The sequence below is a fragment of the Triticum dicoccoides genome, chromosome 2A (assembly GCF_002162155.2).
Source record: "Triticum dicoccoides isolate Atlit2015 ecotype Zavitan chromosome 2A, WEW_v2.0, whole genome shotgun sequence".
NCBI lineage: Eukaryota > Viridiplantae > Streptophyta > Magnoliopsida > Poales > Poaceae > Triticum > Triticum dicoccoides.
The window spans coordinates 770,192,133-770,210,348 of record NC_041382.1 but is presented as its reverse complement, the minus strand read 5'-3'; the positions used below and the strand labels follow the sequence as shown (position 1 = coordinate 770,210,348).

General features: G+C 44.7%; 1 protein-coding gene across 1 annotated transcript; it reads left to right on the top strand.

Annotated features, from left to right (window-relative positions):
* The first annotated feature begins 14,780 nt into the window (after window positions 1-14,780).
* On the top strand, window positions 14,781-16,908 carry LOC119352431 (heat shock 70 kDa protein BIP5-like). The gene has a single exon (XM_037619065.1). The coding sequence runs from the start codon at window positions 14,804-14,806 to the stop codon at window positions 16,808-16,810; it is 2,007 nt and encodes a 668-aa protein (XP_037474962.1). The 5' UTR covers window positions 14,781-14,803; the 3' UTR covers window positions 16,811-16,908.
* Window positions 16,909-18,216: the final 1,308 nt, after the last annotated feature.

Genomic DNA, 18,216 nt, shown 5'->3' with positions numbered 1-18,216 from the left:
CTGCGACAAGACGAGATCATCCATGAATATTTGATTTGATTTTTTATTTTTGCGGTAGAAACTTTCAATCTATTTATCATCTGTCATGAATATTTGATTTGAATTGAAACCACAAGAGAAGATAAGCTAGCAAGAGCTCACACAGCGGTGGCACACATTATTCTGCTCCATGGACGATATCGGTTTTGCGCACATCTAGATATGCCCTAAGTATTGCACATCTAAGTCCTATGGCATTGATATTGCGCAGAGATCCATGCAGCTATTTTTCTTTTGCTTTTTCTTTTCATTTTTATATTTGATTGAGTCATTTAGAGGTGAAATAACTCGGGCATAATGATAATAATATGCTCGGAGCCGAGGACACGGTGAATCATGTATGTGCAGCCTCCATGGCAATACAGGGGCGGCAGATCTAGATGTATGTCCGACCTATTGGGATTGATTGATTTAAGTCCAACAACCTAGCTGTGTTGCATGAGAAGACGACTAGCTGCTCTGTCACACCCCCACCTAATACAGGGTGGTGTATGACAGGTCAGGTCCACCCTGTTGCCATGTGGACTGAGTAGTAGGTGTGTGCGTGTGTGTGTGTGTGTGTGGTGCTTATCTACCCAACCCTCTGGTCTGTACTAATCCATCGAATGGAAAAGAGATGAACTGAGCTCAGCTCCTTCGTCCTCCTTCGGTCAACCCCGTACTTGCTCGCGAGTTCTCCTGTGATTCTCTAGCTGCTGCTAGGGACATCACATGCTCGTACCTCAGAGGAAGGAAGTCCCGACAGGAAGAAGGGGAACGGCGATGGCGGCGGTGAGGATAGAGACCGGATTGTGGCGTCAGCGGCGCCGTTGATAGAGGCGGGATTGCGTCGGCGTCAGTGGCGCGCGTGTAGGACCTTGAAGTAGATGTGTCTAGAGGGGGGTGATTAGACACTTAGTGCTAAAGTTGCAATTTTTAGGCCTTTTTGGTTTGAGTGAAGTTTTAGGCACAATTTCAACATACACAATACATATCAAGCAAGCATGCAAAGAGTATATGAGCAGCGGAATGTAAAGCATGCAACTTGCAAGAATGTAAGGGGAAGGGTTTGGAGAATTCAAACGCAATTGGAGACACGGATGTTTTTCCCGTGGTTCGGATAGGTGGTGCTATCCTACATCCACGTTGATGGAGACTTCAACCCACGAAGGGTAACGGTTGCGCGAGTCCACGGAGGGCTCCACCCACGAAGGGTAACGGTTGCGCGAGTCCACGGAGGGCTCCACCCACGAAGGGTCCACGAAGAAGCAACCACCCACGAAGGGTCCACGAAGAAGCAACCTTGTCTATCCCACCATGGCAATCGCCCACGAAGGACTTGCCTCACTAGCGGTAGATCTTCACGAAGTAGGCAATCTCCTTGCCCTTACAAACTCCTTGGTTCAACTCCACAATCTTGTCGGAGGCTCCCAAGTAACACCTAGCCAATCTAGGAGACACCACTCTCCAAGAAGTAACAAATGGTGTGTTGATGATGAACTCCTTGCTCCTGTGCTTCAAATGATAGTCTCCCCAACACTCAACTCTCTCTCATAGGATTTGGATCTGGTGGAAAGAAGGTTTGAGTGGAAAGCAACTTGGGGAAAGCTAGAGATCAAGATTCATATGGTAGGAATGGAATATCTTGGCCTCAACACATGAGTAGGTAGTTCTCTCTCAAAAATAGGATGCTGGAAGTGTAGGCTTAGTCTGATGGCTCTCTCCACGAATGAAGAGGAGATGGAGGGGTATATATAGCCTCCATACAAAATCCAACCGTTACACACAGTTTTCCAATCTCGGTGGGACCGAATCAACAAACTTGGTCGGACCGAAAAGGTAAACCTAGTGATCGTTAGAGATTTTCGGTGGGACTGACATGCAACTCGGTAGGACCGATATGGTTAGGGTTTGGGCATAAAGTAATCTCGGTGAGACCGATTACAAAAACTCGGTGAGACCGAGTTTGGTAATAAGCTAACCAGAGAGTTGGTCAGGTAAACTCGGTGGGACCGATTTGGTCTTTCGGTGAGACCGAAAAGTTACAAAAAGGAAACACTGAATTTTCATTGCAATCTCGGCGGGACCGATCCGCTCTTTCGGTGAGACCGAAAAGTTATGAAAGGGAAACAGAGAGTTTGCAATCCCATCTCGGTGAGAGCGAGATCCCTATCGGTAGAATCGAATTGCTAGGGTTTGGCAGTGGCTTATGACAAGTGAAACTCGGTGGCGCCGGATAGGAATAATCGGTAGGTCCGAGTTTGGCTTTGGGTTTAGGTCATATGTGGAAGTGGGAAAGTAGCTGAGGATTTTGGAGCATATCACTAAGCACATGAAGCAAGAGGCTCATTAAGCAACACCTCATCCCTCCTTGATAGTATTGGCTTTTCCTATGGACTCAATGTGATCTTGGATCACTAAAATGTAAAATGAAGAGTCTTGAGCTTGAAGCTTTAGCCAATCCTTTGTCCTTAGCATCTTGAAGGAGTTCCCACAACCTTTAGTCCATGCCACTGCATTGTTGAACTTATCTGAAACATGCTAGATAGAAATGTTAGTCCAACAAGAGATATGTTGTCGTCAGTTATCAAAACCACCTAGGGAGCACTTGTGCTTTCAATCTCCCCCTTTTTGGTAATTGATGGCAACATACATCAAAGCTTTAGATAAAGATATAAAGAACAGCAAGTAAAGCTTTGGAAGGACATGTAACAAGCATAGGCTCCCCCTACATGTATGCACTCATGTAAATATGAAATATAGAGGCATGTGAGAGCATAACCATGACAGAGTAGGCAATGTGTTACATGTATCTTGGCCATATGCATCAGAGGAAAAGATTATCAAGGAAAATACCTTCATGCTCATGAGTCCTTCTTGCAAACAGTATGTACATAAGCAAGAACTCCTCATACTCATGATTTTTATATATATACTTACCTTGTGGTCTTGAGTTGGCTTAGGATGGAATGAACCTGCACAAACAAAGTTAGATAACACAGGTACATCCACTAGCCAGAGCAAACAAAAGAAACCACAAGAATACCAAGACTGGGATGACATGTAGAGAGTGAGTACAAGGTACCACATTGGATTCAACATGTCCCCAAGAATAAAGATATGCAATGAATTTGACTGATTCTTTCCCTTAGGTGTCTTGCCCCCCCTGAATCTTACATGGGATATTGGGAGAAGATAGGGAACATAAAATCAGAGCTGAAAGATACAAATGGATAGAACTTAATGCAAATACATATGAACATGTCTTTCCCCCTAAAAAGACATGTGACACCTCTCCTCTTGAACATCAAGCATCTGGGACATCTGGGATCCTTGAGTATCCTCTCTCCCTGGAAGTCTCTCTCTCCCCCTTAATACTTTCTCTCTTGTAGGTTTGGTCCTTGAGACTTTTTCTCTCCCTTGATGTGATCTCTCTCTCCTACAAGCTTTGATGTGATCTCTCTCCCCCCTTTGACATCAATTTCCAAGAAGGGCTTTCTGGAATCCGTCGTATAGGTTTGGTCCTTGAGACTCAGCACAAAGCAATGGATAAAGCTGTGATGCTTGTAGAGGACAAGATTCATTGAGTAGAGCTGGATCAGAAGAAATATAGAACAAGTGTCAAACTGTTTTTCCTGTTGCGAAGTTGGTGGCACCGAGTGGTATGTTTCGGTGGCACCAAAAAGATTCGGTTGGACCGAAAATTACAAGTCGGTGAAACTGAGTTTACATAGAGAAAAACATTTGTCACCTCAGCTCACTAGACATGTAGGATCTCACAAAGATTTGCAATGAATTACCTGAAGGATTTGCAAGGAATTGAATGCAGAAAATGCAGAACATAAACAGAAAGAAAAGAGAAGAAACTGAAAGATCTAGATGAAGTTTTTTTTTGAAAAAGAGAAAGAAACTAAACATGCATGAGACAAATGCAATAACACAGAAAAGAACACAAGAGAACTTCATCTAGAGTTGGGCGGTGACATAGTCACCTATGTTAGAGTATATTGACTTAGGAGTCAAGTGAGAACACTTGATCATAGGTCATACTCATCGTTTAAGCTCAAAATGGGGTTACCATTTTTCGTTTAAGCATCTTGATGTATTCACATCTTGTTGAGTTGCTTTGACTCATGTCTTGGAGTAAAGCTTCTCTAAGATGGAATAACATACCTTGGGTGGTGGTGTGGTTCTTGCTCATGTAGTTGAACTTGTGTGGGTGCTCAAGGTTGATGTAGCTCATCAAGAGTTGGGAGCACCACTTGGAGTTTGAGTTCATCTACCTACATGGGTTAGTTCTTGCAAGGAAGAGCACTTGTGTATCCAAAAATGACAATCATGAAGCTCAGCATAGAATTTGTCAAAGGATATGTTTGAATGGTTTTGTGCTTCCTTGTCTTCAACCACCATTGTGTAGAGTCTTGGTGATGTAGAGATTGCTCAAGATGTGAGTGAGTCACAATCTCATGGAATTAGATTCAACCAAGCACCTACATGGGTTAGACAACATGCAAGGTGCAAATATATCCAAGACATAAGATAGTTATCATAAGAGATATATCATGGATTAGTCATAAGCTCATGTCTTGCATGTATCCAATGGAGTTTCTACTCCAAGTTCGAAGCATCAATGATGTTCAATTCTCCTCTCAACCTGCAAAACACTTTCTCATCAAGAGGTTTAGTAAATATATCCGCTAATTGCTTATCGGTGTGAACATGCTTAAGATCAATGTCACCCTTAGCAACATGATCTCGAATGAAATGATGACGAACTTCAATATGCTTAGTTCGAGAATGTTGTACAGGATTATGACCAATTTTGATAGCACTTTCAATGTCACAAAGCAGTGGAACATGTTTCACATAAATCCCATAATCTTTAAGAGTTTGGGTTATCCAAAGTAATTGAGCACAACATGAACCAGCGGCAATGTATTCCGCTTCGGCGGTGGATAAGGATACCGAGTTTTGTTTCTTGGAAGACCAAGACACAAGAGATCTACCAAGAAATCGACAAGTACCCGAAGTGGACTTTCTATCAATCTTTTCTCCGGCATAATCCGAGTCGGAATAGCCAACAAGATCAAAAGAAGACCTCTTAGGATACCAAATGCCAAAATTTGGTGTATGGATTAAATATCTCACTATCCTTTTCACAGCCTTAAGATGACATTCTTTAGGAGCAGCTTGATATCGTGCACACATGCACACACTTAGCATAATATCGGGACGTGAAGCACATAGGTATAACAATGAACCAATCATAGAGCGATAAACCTTTTGATCAACCGGTTCACCATCTTTGGTTAAATCATTATGTCCACTAGTAGGCATGGGTGTAGACATACCTTTGCATTCTTGCATATTGAACTTCTTGAATAAGTCCTTGGTGTACTTTGTTTGAGAGACAAATGTACCTTCCTTAGTTTGCTTGATTTGCAAACCGAGAAAGAATTTGAGTTCACTCATCATAAACATCTCAAACTTCTCTGACATTAGCTTTCCAAACTTTTCACTAAAGAGAGGGTTAGTTGAACCAAATATGATATCATCAACATAAATTTGGCATACAAATAGTTCTCCATTAACCCTTTTAGTAAAAAGAGTAGAATCAATTTTACCAATTTCAAAACCACTTGTAGTAAGGAACTTGGTCAAGCATTTATACCATGCTCTAGGAGCTTGTTTAAGACCATAAAGAGCTTTGTGAAGTTTGTAAACATGATTTGGTTTCTTAGGATTGATAAAGCCGGGAGGTTGTTTGACATAAACTTCCTCCTCTATTTCACCATTTAGAAAAGCACTTTTAATGTCCATTTGGTACAAGGTGATATTATGGTGATTAGCATAGGCAAGTAAGATGCGAATGGACTCAAGTCTAGCAACGGGAGCATATGTCTCACCATAGTCCATACCTTCGACTTGTGTGTACCCTTGGGCGACGAAACGTGCTTTGTTGCGAACCACTTGTTCATCTTCATCGTGCTTGTTGCGAAACACCCATTTGGTACCAATGATGTTGTGGTTGTTGTCGGTCTTCTCAACCAATGTCCAAACTTGGTTTCTCTCAAAATTTTGTAGCTCTTCATGCATAGCGTTTATCCAATCCGGATCTTCCAATGCTTCTTCAACCTTCATAGGTTCAATGCTAGAGATGAATGAATAGTTTTCACAAAAGTTAGCTAAACGAGTTTTTGAGCGAGTGATTCTCCCGATTTGTATATCATTGAGGATTTGCTCGACGGGATGATCTTTGGCAATTCTTGCTCGAACTCGTGAGAGCTTTTGCTTGGGTCTTCGTTGAACATCTTCTTCATCTTGTTCTTCTTCTTGGCCTTCTTCATTGTTGACATCATCGTTCACTTGTCGTGGTGGAGAAAGAGGTTGTTGATGTTCATCTTGATGCATTTCCTTGTCTTCTTCATCTTGGTGTGACCCACTTGTGGATGCTTCCGTGTCGATTGTTGGTTCACCTTGTCGTGAAGTAGAAGCTTCCACTTGGACGGATGAAGTACTCTCCTTCACCTCCGTTGGACGAATTTTGCCAATGGACAAGTCTTGGATTGCTTCTGAAGGGTCTTTGTCTCCTACATCAATTGGCAATTGCTCTACTTGCGAGCCATTAGATTCATCAAACTTCACATCTACCGTCTCTTCAACCTTTCGGGTGAAATTGTTGTAGACACGGTAAGTGTGAGAGTTTGAGCCATAACCAAGTAGAAAAACTTCATGAGATTTAGGAGCAAACTTTGAACGACGATGCTTATCAAGAATGTAGCACTTTGAGCCGAATACTCAAAAGTATCCAACTTGGGGTTTGTTATCGGTGAGAAGCTCGTATGCCGTCTTGCCGAGTAGCTTGTGAAGATATAAGCGATTTGTTGCGTGACAAGCTGTCTCAACCGCTTCTGCCGAAAAGTGCTTCGGCGTCTTGTATTCATCAAGCATCGTTCTTGCCATTTCGATGAGCGTCCGGTTCTTCCTTTCAACAACTCCATTTTGTTGAGGTGTGTACGTAGCCGAGAACTTGTGTGAAATCCCTTCTTCGTCAAGAAAGGTGTCCACATTTGCGTTCTTGAACTCCGTTAAGTTGTCACTCCGAACCTTCTTGATCTTCACGTCAAACTGATTTTGGGCCTTCCTAGCGAAGTTTCTGAAGATCTTCTGGACCTGCGACTTGTCATTAAGAAAGAACACCCACGTAAATCTTGAAAAATCATCAACTATAACTAGACCAAAAGAATTTCCACCGAGACTCTTGTAGGCGTTGGGACCAAAAAGATCCATGTGAAGTAGCTCGAGTGGCCTTCTTGTGGTCATGATGTTCTTCACGGGATGCCTTCCTCCAACCTGTTTACCTGCTTGACAAGTACTGCAAAGTCTATCCTTATCAAATATGACATCGTTAACTCCAAGGATATGATTTCCTTTAATAAGCTTGTCAAGGTTTCTCATGCCAACGTGACCTAGTCGTCTATGCCACAACCAACCTTTTGAGGATTTAGCAACAAAGGAAGTTTTAGGTTGTGCCTTTTTAGAGAAATCGACAATGTAAAGATCACCTCTACGCATACCCGTAAAGACCATTTTATGATTGTCTCGACGAAATACTTGGCAATCTACCTCAGTAAATAGACCATTTTATGATTGTCTCGACGAAATACTTGGCAATCTACCTCAGCAAGTCTAGATACTGAACGTAAGTTGTAGCCGAGAGATTCAACGAGCATGACATTTTGAATGGAACTATCATGTGAGATGGCCACCTTACCAAGGCCAACCACTTTACCCTTTGAATTATCACCAAAGGTGACATATTTTCGAGGGCCGTCATTTTCAGCAAGCTCACGAAACATCTCTTCATCTCCGGTCATATGATCAGTACATCCACTATCAAGAACCCATTCCTTTCCTCCTGATTGATATCCCCGAAGATTTGCCATAAGACCAAAATGTCTCATTGCATCATCAAGATCGAAGTCACTATCATCATCATCATCATAGTATCCATGTTCATCATGATCTTGTGACTCATCATTTCCTAGAGAGGGTAATTCATTAGATAAATGATCATCAAAGTGGTCACTTTTATGAATTCTTATAGCTTCGAATATGATATCACTAATGATTCCAACATCTCCTTTAGCATGCTTAAGATTGGTAAGTTCAAATAGACAATTACCAAAACTAGGATCACTAGAGTTCATCTTACTCAAGGCAATAGATTTATGGAGAATTTCATCCAAAGTTTTCAAGGAATGATCGGGAAATCGTTCCTCAAGAAATTTCCATATAGTATAGGCACAATTAAGAGTAGGCAAACTAGCAATCAAATTTTTGGGAAATCCTCTAATGATGAGCTCAATAGTTCTAAGATTGCGAATCATGTCAATATCTTCATCTAGGGTAGGATGCAAAGGATCAATATGAGGTGCACAAGGGCTAGCAATATACTTGTTCAAATGATATTGATTGAAAATTACAAGCATCTCATTTTTCCACTCATGAAAATACTCTCCATCAAGAATAGGCACTCTATGTCTAAGACTCCCTAAGGTAGACACATCCATCTTCCTCCAATGGTGATTAAACCAAGGCAATGGAGACCAAAGCTCTGATACCACTTCTAGGACCTTGAAGTAGATGTGTCTAGAGGGGGGGGGTGATTAGACACTTAGTGCTAAAGTTGCAATTTTTAGGCCTTTTTGGTTTGAGTGGAGTTTTAGGCACAATTTCAATATACACAATACATATCAAGCAAGCATGCAAAGAGTATATGAGCAGCGGAATGTAAAGCATGCAACTTGCAAGAATGTAAGGGGAAGGGTTTGGAGAATTCAAACGCAATTGGAGACCCGGATGTTTTTCCCGTGGTTCGGATAGGTGGTGCTATCCTACATCCACGTTGATGGAGACTTCAACCCACGAAGGGTAACGGTTGCGCGAGTCCACAGAGGGCTCCACCCACGAAGGGTAACGGTTGCGCGAGTCCACGAAGGGCTCCACCCACGAAGGGTCCACGAAGAAGCAACCACCCATGAAGGGTCCACGGAGAAGCAACCTTGTCTATCCCACCAGACTTGCCTCACTAGCGGTAGATCTTCACGAAGTAGGCGATCTCCTTGCCCTTACTAACTCCTTGGTTCAACTCCACAATCTTGTCGGAGGCTCCCAAGTAACACCTAGCTAATCTAGGAGACACCACTCTCCAAGAAGTAACAAATGGTGTGTTAATGATGAACTCCTTGCTCCTGTGCTTCAAATGATAGTCTCCCCAACACTCAACTCTCTCTCATAGGATTTGGATCTGGTGGAAAGAAGGTTTGAGTGGAAAGCAACTTGGGGAAAGCTAGATATCAAGATTCATATGGTAGGAATGGAATATCTTGGCCTCAACACATGAGTAGGTAGTTCTCTCTCAGAAATAGGATGCTGGAAGTGTAGGCTTAGTCTGATGGCTCTCTCCATGAATGAAGAGGAGGTGGAGGAGTATATATAGCCTCCATACAAAATCCAACCGTTACACATAGTTTTCCAATCTCGGTGGGACCAAATCAACAAACTCGGTCGGACCGAAAAGGTAAACCTAGTGACCGTTAGAGATTTTCGGTGGGACTGACATGCAACTCGGTAGGACCGATATGGTTAGGGTTTGGGCATAACGTAATCTCGGTGAGACCGATTACACAAACTCGGTGAGACCGAGTTTGGTAATAAGCTAACCAGAGAGTTGTCAGGTAAACTCGGTGGGACCAATTTGCTCTTTCGGTGAGACCGGAAAGTTACAAAAAGGAAACACTGAATTTTCATTGCAATCTCGGTGGGACCGATCCGCTCTTTTGGTGAGACCGAAAAGTTATGAAAGGGAAACAGAGAGTTTGCAATCCCATCTCGGTGAGACCGAGATCCCTATCGGTAGAACCGAATTGCTAGGGTTTGGCAGTGGCTTATGACAAGTGAAACTCGGTGGCGCCGGATAGGAATAATCGGTAGGTCCAAGTTTGGCTTTGGGTTTAGGTCATATGTGGAAGTGGGAAAGTAGCTGAGGATTTTGGAGCATATCATTAAGCACATGAAGCAAGAGGCTCATTAAGCAACACCTCATCCCTCCTTGATAGTATTGGCTTTTCCTATGGACTCAATGTGATCTTGGATCACTAAAATGTAAAATGAAGAGTCTTGAGCTTGAAGCTTTAGCCAATCCTTTGTCCTTAGTATCTTGAAGGAGTTCCCACAACCTTTAGTCCATGCCACTCCATTGTTGAACTTATCTGAAACATGCTAGATAGAAATGTTAGTCCAACAAGAGATATGTTGTCATCAATTATCAAAACCATCTAGGGAGCACTTGTGCTTTCAACGCGCCCCCGAGAGGTTGGATTGAGGACAATGTATGGCACTGTGGCTGCTGCAGGTAGATCCGCCGCGTCGCGTTGGGAGCGAAAGGGGAGGGTGCGAGGCGTCGGTTGATCGATTGCAGTCCCTGATCGGTCGTGTTGCCGGCCCCACGATTCCTCGTACGTGAATCGTTAGATCTCTCCCAGTGTCTTCCTTCCAAGCCTGTCACCTCCCCTGCAAAAACAGAAAAAAACACCACCCTCGTACTTGCGCCGCCTAGGTCGACTCGCAGCATGCCACGCGCCCGTCGTGATGCTATCACAATGCTTTGCAGGAGGGCCGCTCTGACGTGGTGGCCATTGTCGTCGAGCCTGGACTTGCAACAAGTTGTGTCTCCATCACAGCATCGCGTTCCTCCGTATGCACTAGCCCCTCACCCCCACGACGTTGATGCAAAAAGCCGGTCATAGCTTTGCCGTCAACGGTTGTAGCTCTGCTATCCACGACCACAGCACCACCGTCAACAGTTGCAGCTTTGTCATCCTCGGTCACAGCACCACTAACAACGATTACTGCTCCGTCGTCGCTGTTTGCAGCACATCCATCGATGGTTGCAACATCGCTCGATTGTCACTATAATGCCGGTGATCGCCGTTTGTTGAGATCCCAGCACCATCGTGCATCCGTTGTAGCTCCTCGCATCGTTGGTTGCAACATCAGCCATCTCATGTGTGCACGCCTATTGGCAGGTTCGTTAGCGCAAGACTCGCACCACTGACCAATAAATTTTGTCCTGAGTAAAGAAACCCGAAGTTGGACCACATTTCTGATACAGGTGCAGATATCTGGGCTATCAAATAAATACATCATTATAAATATAGTTCACGAAGGATATACTTTTTTTGAGTTGTCATCATGTTGATTGATATTGTAAAAATATATGGTTTTTCTATAAAAACTTAGTCGAACTTAGAAATCCTCGGGTTACACTAAACGTACACGGCTTATATTTAAAACTAGGGCGGGTGGTGGGCGTAGTTTTTACCTTAAAATTTCACTCTAGACTTAAAGCTAATCCAAACCAGATTTATATTTGGTCAAAACCTGTCTGAATCTTATTCTAGAAATAACTTGTCTGAATCCAATGGAAATTAGCTGAGATAGCTCCCAAATATTTTCCTCAAAATCCCAAAATACCGGTGACGTCCATATAGGATTTTCGAGCCATACTTATCAGATATATTTGGAATTTCCTATTTTTCAGGGAGGCCCGAATTAAGTTTGAATAAACCTCTTGGGGCATATTCATAAGAGAGATATTTATACATGCAATAGCCTGCATCTTCTCAAAAACTGTAATAGCCTGAAAAGTAGGGCCAGGAACGGATTCTATTTATGAGATTGTAAAAATAAAGATAAAAATGAGTATGAGAAAATTAATAGTATTAAGTTCATAAGGAATAACAAAACCTTAACTGGAGATTTTAGTTCCACAAGATTTAATATGAATTAATATAAATTGGAAATAGCAATTGAGTTCGATTTACCCATCCAACTACATCATATAATTTTAGAACTAGGCATACTAAAATAATATGCATATATGATTTTTCCTACAATATTTAGATTTAGATTTCTATTGTTTGGAGACATTTATTTTTCAGTCATCAGTAGTAAATGAATTCAAAATTTATTTACTACTCCCTCCGTTTTTATTTACTCTGCATATTAGAGTTGACTGAAGTCAAACTTCATAAAGTTTGACCAAGTTTATAGAAAACAATATAGACATTTATCATAATAAATCTATAAGATGTGAAAGTACATTTAATAATAAATCTAATGTTGTTGATTTGTTATTGTATATCTTAATATTTTTGTATATAAACTTGGTCAAAGTTTGTAAAGCTTGACTTTGACCAAAGCTAATATGTGAACTAAATAAAAATGGAGGGAGTATTATTTTTGTTTTCTAATTTTGTTGGCACTGACTTGACCCAAGGACGTTGTATACAAGAGGACGTTGGACATAAAATTAACTTAGCACCACCATCAAATTCACAACTTGACCATTGTATATGGGAGATTGTTGGACATAACCACACCATAAAAACATTCACAGATTTGTAACTCGGAAGCACGAACTAAACCATTTCTAGGTTATTAAAATGGAACAGTTCACCCATATAAACAAGGAAGCCTGAAACTGCCACCTGAGCTTGAAGTGTTCAACAGATCCAAGGCATGTTTGGGAGCTTGCAGTTCTAGGGGCAGAACAATGACACAGATGAAGACAAAGCATTCTATAGGTGGGTCATCATCGGAGATGGGAGGCGGAACAAGCGGTGACTCCTTGCCAACGGATGGTGGACGACATCAAGCGGGGCGATGGTTGACTGTAGAACAATGATGCACAAGGAGGGGGTGTATCGGTAAAGTTGCATTTAGTACCCATGTGTGGTTTTGGTAACTAATGGCAATTCCTATGGACATGCTTGTCATTGATATGCATTTGAAGTAAAAGGAAATGCATGAAAATTATTGTGTGGATTGATGAAAGCCATCAAGATAAAGACATCATTAAGTGTTGGTAATGATTGGAAATTCCTATGGAACAACCATTGTATTGAGATATGTTACATATGTGATGCATGAAGGAGATTGGATCAAGTTGGAATGAATTCCATCAAGACCAAGATATGCATTAAGATCACTGAGTTCTAGTGATGAATATATTATAAGCAAAGAAATAGACTCCAAAGTATCAAGCTTAAGTTATGTGGTTGAATCAATAATCAAGATGTAGTCCATGTGATGTACAAGAAGTGACCAAGATGGCATTTATTGAAGGAACTCAACGACATGCTTAGGCTTATGAGTTCAGTCATGATGGATCAAGATCTTGAGAGAATGATTTAAGAGCGGAATTGTATATATGTCTTGAAGATGAGATTATGATGAACTCATATGTTGAGTGATGGTTGATCAAGTTATGAAGGAAGTAATTCAAGTGAAGTATCCTAAATCGAAGACCTCAATTGATTGGGAGTTACGGAGCAATTTGTCACACCTACATGGTGTTGTTCACACCACACATGGTTTCAGGCTTCCTTGTGCGACAAGGGATTTTAAAATGGACCATATCTATACTAGTGTGTGCTTGCTACTCTGTTGAACTTCAAATTAGCCGTTCATCGCATATCGCTTTTCGATTTTCTGTTGTGATTTCAACGTGGACTGCATGAACATTTTCTTTTTCATGGACATGAACAAATGTGGATTTTAAACAAGTTACTCTCGCCTCAACGTTTCTTGTCCTGAACTAGGAAAATGGGAGAGTATTCAAAAAGAAATTGTTGAGTTGCACACATATGTGCCCAAACAGACTTGTCACACACATACATACTGATGCTTTCATCGTAGAAGACAATAAATCTAAAATTTGTGTTTGGCAAAGATAGATTGTAAAGAATATCCGGTTCACTCAAAGTAAGGAAGAAACTGAAAATTTTGACCATCGTCAGCTCAGGTCACAGTTTGTTGCCGAGAATGTAAGCATTTCTTCAGTATTTTAAAAAAACAGGTCAAGTGTGAAGATAATTTTCTGCTGTGATTGAAGAAAATCAGGTCACGAAGTTGCCTGTTGAAATGATGTTGTATGAATCCAAGTGTTTGGCTGTCTATATCCAAACAATGTCACATACAACTCTTTTGACGCAGCGTCCTTCAAATTCAGCGATACACTCCATTGATCCTACAATGCACCCTTGAATTCAAAATAGATTTGAATAAAATTTAAATTTGCTCAGAGATGATTTGAACCTAGTAAAATTCTAGACGACTTTTGGAATTTCTGAATTTTGAATCTATTGGGCGATACCTATCATCAGATAGTTATACACGTGTTGCCTACGACACGGGGCCAGGAACGAATATTTTTGGGAGTGCCTAGGACTCATCTAGATGAGATATAATTTGGTCTCATTCACCTGAAAACAAAAACAGATAGAAATAGTACTACAAACCACGTCAGCACACACGCATCTTATAGTATCAATTCAATGGCTATAAAAGTGAATGAGACATAATTAAAACTCAGCAACATAAGTTCTAGCAAAGCCGAATATTTTTTTGTTGGAATCATGATCGAACATCCTTGTTGACAGCCAACACGTCACGCAGCAGCCAGCCCGGTTCCCGCCAGCGTGTCATGAGCCCTCGCTGCCGCCCGATCGTGGAAACCAACGGCCCAGATGGACTCCCACGCGTGTCACCGCGCTCCCGAGGGACAGACCGCGTCGGAAGCAGCCTCCGATTCGTCCACGCCACGCCGTCGCTGTACGTAGGCATCTCTTCGCGCCATAAATAGCAGCCGCACCACGTCCTCGTCCTGCTACGTACTTGCAGTTAGCTTCGAAAAAGAGATCGATCGATCGCCGGCGCCATGGCTCGGGCGACGAAGTTGCACGGGCTACTGCTCGCGGTGCTGCTCCTCGCGGCCACGGCGGCTCCCCCGGCCGCGGCGGCGGCGGCGAAGGAGAAGGGCTCCGGCAACGGCAACGGCAACGGCGGGCCGGTGATCGGCATCGACCTGGGCACGACCTACTCGTGCGTGGCCGTGTACCGGAACGGGCGCGTGGAGATCATCGCCAACGACCAGGGCAACCGCATCACCCCCTCCTGGGTCGCCTTCACCGACTCCGGCGAGCGCCTCATCGGCGAGGCCGCCAAGAACCAGGCCGCCGCCAACCCGCTCCGCACCGTCTACGACGCCAAGCGACTCATCGGCAGGCAGTTCGTCGACGCCGAGGTGCAGCGGGACATGAAGCTGCTGCCGTTCAAGGTGGTGGACAAGAACGGCAAGCCGCACCTCGAGGTGAAGGTCAAGGCCGGCGACGTGCGGACGCTCAGCCCGGAGGAGGTGAGCGCCATGGTGCTCACCAGGATGAAGGAGACGGCTGAGGCGTATCTCGGCGAGAAGGTCCGGGACGCCGTCATCACCATCCCGGCCTACTTCAACGACGCGCAGCGCCAGGCCACCAAGGACGCCGGCGCCATCGCCGGCCTCAACGTCGTCCGCCTCATCAACGAGCCCACCGCCGCCGCCATCGCCTACGGCCTCGACAAGGTGGCCGACGGGAAGGAGCGGAACGTGCTCGTGTTCGACCTCGGCGGCGGCACCTTTGACGTCAGCGTGCTCGCGCTCGACGGCGGCGTCTTCGAGGTCCTTGCCACCAACGGCGACACCCATCTCGGAGGCGAGGACTTCGACCAGCGCGTCATGGACCACTTCATCCGGCTCGTCAAGCGGAAGCACGGCGTCGACATCTCCGGCGACGCGCGCGCTCTCGGCAAGCTTCGCCGCGAGTGCGAGCGCGCCAAGCGGGCGCTCAGCACCCAGCTCCAGGTCCGCGTGGAGGTCGAGTCGCTGGCCGACGGTGTCGACTTGTCGGAGCCGCTCACCCGGGCCCGCTTCGAGGAGCTCAACGCCGACCTCTTCCGCAAGGTCATGGCGCCCGTGAAGAAGGCCATGGCGGACGCCGGGCTGTCCAAGGGCGACGTCGACGAGGTGGTGCTGGTCGGCGGCAGCACCAGGATCCCCAAGGTGCAGCAGCTCCTCCGCGACTACTTCGGCGGCAAGGAACCCCACAAGGGCGTCAACCCCGACGAGGCCGTGGCCTACGGCGCGGCGGTGCAGGGCGGCATCGTGCGCGGCGACGCCAAGGAGGTTGTGGTGCTGGATGTGACGCCGCTGACGCTCGGCATCGAGACGGCCGGCGGCGTGATGGCGAGCGTGATCCCCCGGAACACGCCGATCCCGACCAAGAGAACCAAGATGTTCACCACGTACCAGGACAGGCAGACGACGGTGGCCATCACGGTGTTCGAGGGCGAGCGGAGCATGACAAAGGACAACCGGCTGCTGGGCAAGTTCGACCTCACCGGGATCGCGCCGGCGCCGAGGGGCACGCCGCAGATCGAGGTGACCTTGGAGGTGGACGTGAACGGCATCCTGCACGTGGGGGCGGCGGACAAGGGCACGGGCAGGTCGGAGAAGATCGAGATCAGCAGCGCCGGCCGTAGCATCTCGCAGGAGGAGATCGAGCGCATGGTGCAAGAGGCGGAGGAGTTCGCGGAGGAGGACAGAAAGGTGAGGGACAGGGTGGACGCGCGGAACAAGCTGGAGGCATACGTTTACAGCACCCGGACGACGGCCGACGGCGAGCTGGGGGCCAAGATGGACGGCGACGACAGGGAAAGGGTCAGGGAGGCGGTAAGGGAGGCCGGCGAGTGGCTCGAGGCCAATCCGGACGCTGACCAGGACGACTACGCGGAGAAGCTCAAGGAGCTGGAGGATGTGTGCAGCCCCGCCTTCGCCGCTGCCTACCAGAACGCCGGGGGTGGCCATGACGGCGCCGCCGAGGAGGACGATGACCACGACGAGCTCTAAGATTTTACTAGGAGTTGCTGTTCATAGCTTAGTACGATTATTATGATTGAACTACGTACCGACTGACCAACACCCAAAGTCATAAATCTACATCGTGCATTGTTTGGCAAGAAAGATAACATAGTTCATTGTTTATATATTGTCGATTTTCCAAAAATTCCGATATTAATTTCCACGCGGTGGCTATATGTAAGTTGACTGAATTTTCATATTGGGTTAAGTTGACTGAATTTTCATATTTGGTAAGTCGATTTCATGGGGAGAGGAATTGTTGGAGGAAGAAAGCTGGAGGTAGAAGAATGAAGGTCGGTTGTTGGATCTTTATTTAGTCCAATGGCGGGTGGTGGCACAATAAGAGATGTAATAGTATATTGACAACATAGTATATTCTAATTTCGAAAAAAAAAGTTCCAGATGAAAGGGGTGTGGTTCGTTCGACAAATTTCTACCTTTATATCTATACCTGCAAGAAATTTCTCAAGAGAAATTGCCTGCCCAGCAGGAGACATGACGATGGCGCAATAACAGATGTATATTGACAAACATGAGTTCATATGTTTCTGGCCAAACTGTTGATGTGCAGCCCAAACACACAAAAAGAGCATAAATTGTACGAAATGATACTACAAGATGTCTACACTGGGATAACTTCTGACTTTCGGCAACTATGTAATTGATGAGGTTGGTAAGACAACTCATCTAATCCAGCTAATCGAGCTCGTTATGTTTTTTTTACAGTCCTAGTTGTAGAACGAGGCATGAACGTATATTGGATTCATTGTGCCATATCAGTTTGCCGGCTTCAGGAACGGCCAGGCTGAGGAGCACAGGTTCGGTGCAGTATATATTCCCATGCCCATCCTTAATCTGGAGGTCAGCATGGTGCTTGACAAGCAGTTTGGCGATGTCTTCCTTCTCGCGGCTGAAAGAGAGAAGCAAGGTTCAGTTCACATAGCTCAAGGGTCTCGAAAGGCAGCCCTATGATACGATAAACCAAACGGATCTAAGGATATGTACTAACTACTCTACCTGACAAGTTAAGCTAGTAGTATATCAATATGACAGAACCTGGCAAGCTCAAACTTGCCGAGAGTGTAATGGGTATAGCAAACGTTTGCCCATTTGGTGCAGTTTGTGATGCAAACCTACTAAAAATACTTGGTTCAGAATTACCACCGGCTTCTTTTGCTCAAATACACTCACCCAATGAGTGTGGGGCACAGAAAAAAATCAGATAGCTGAGCATTTGAACTGACAAGAATCTCGACAGTATCTAGGTGACCATGGTCCATAGCCAAGTGCAAAGGAGTTCTCCTTTTGCTATCTGAAACCAAATTATGTTTAAATGACTCATGCTCCATAAAGAAGAGAAAGATGAATGTTCTACAAACACAAACCTCTTATGT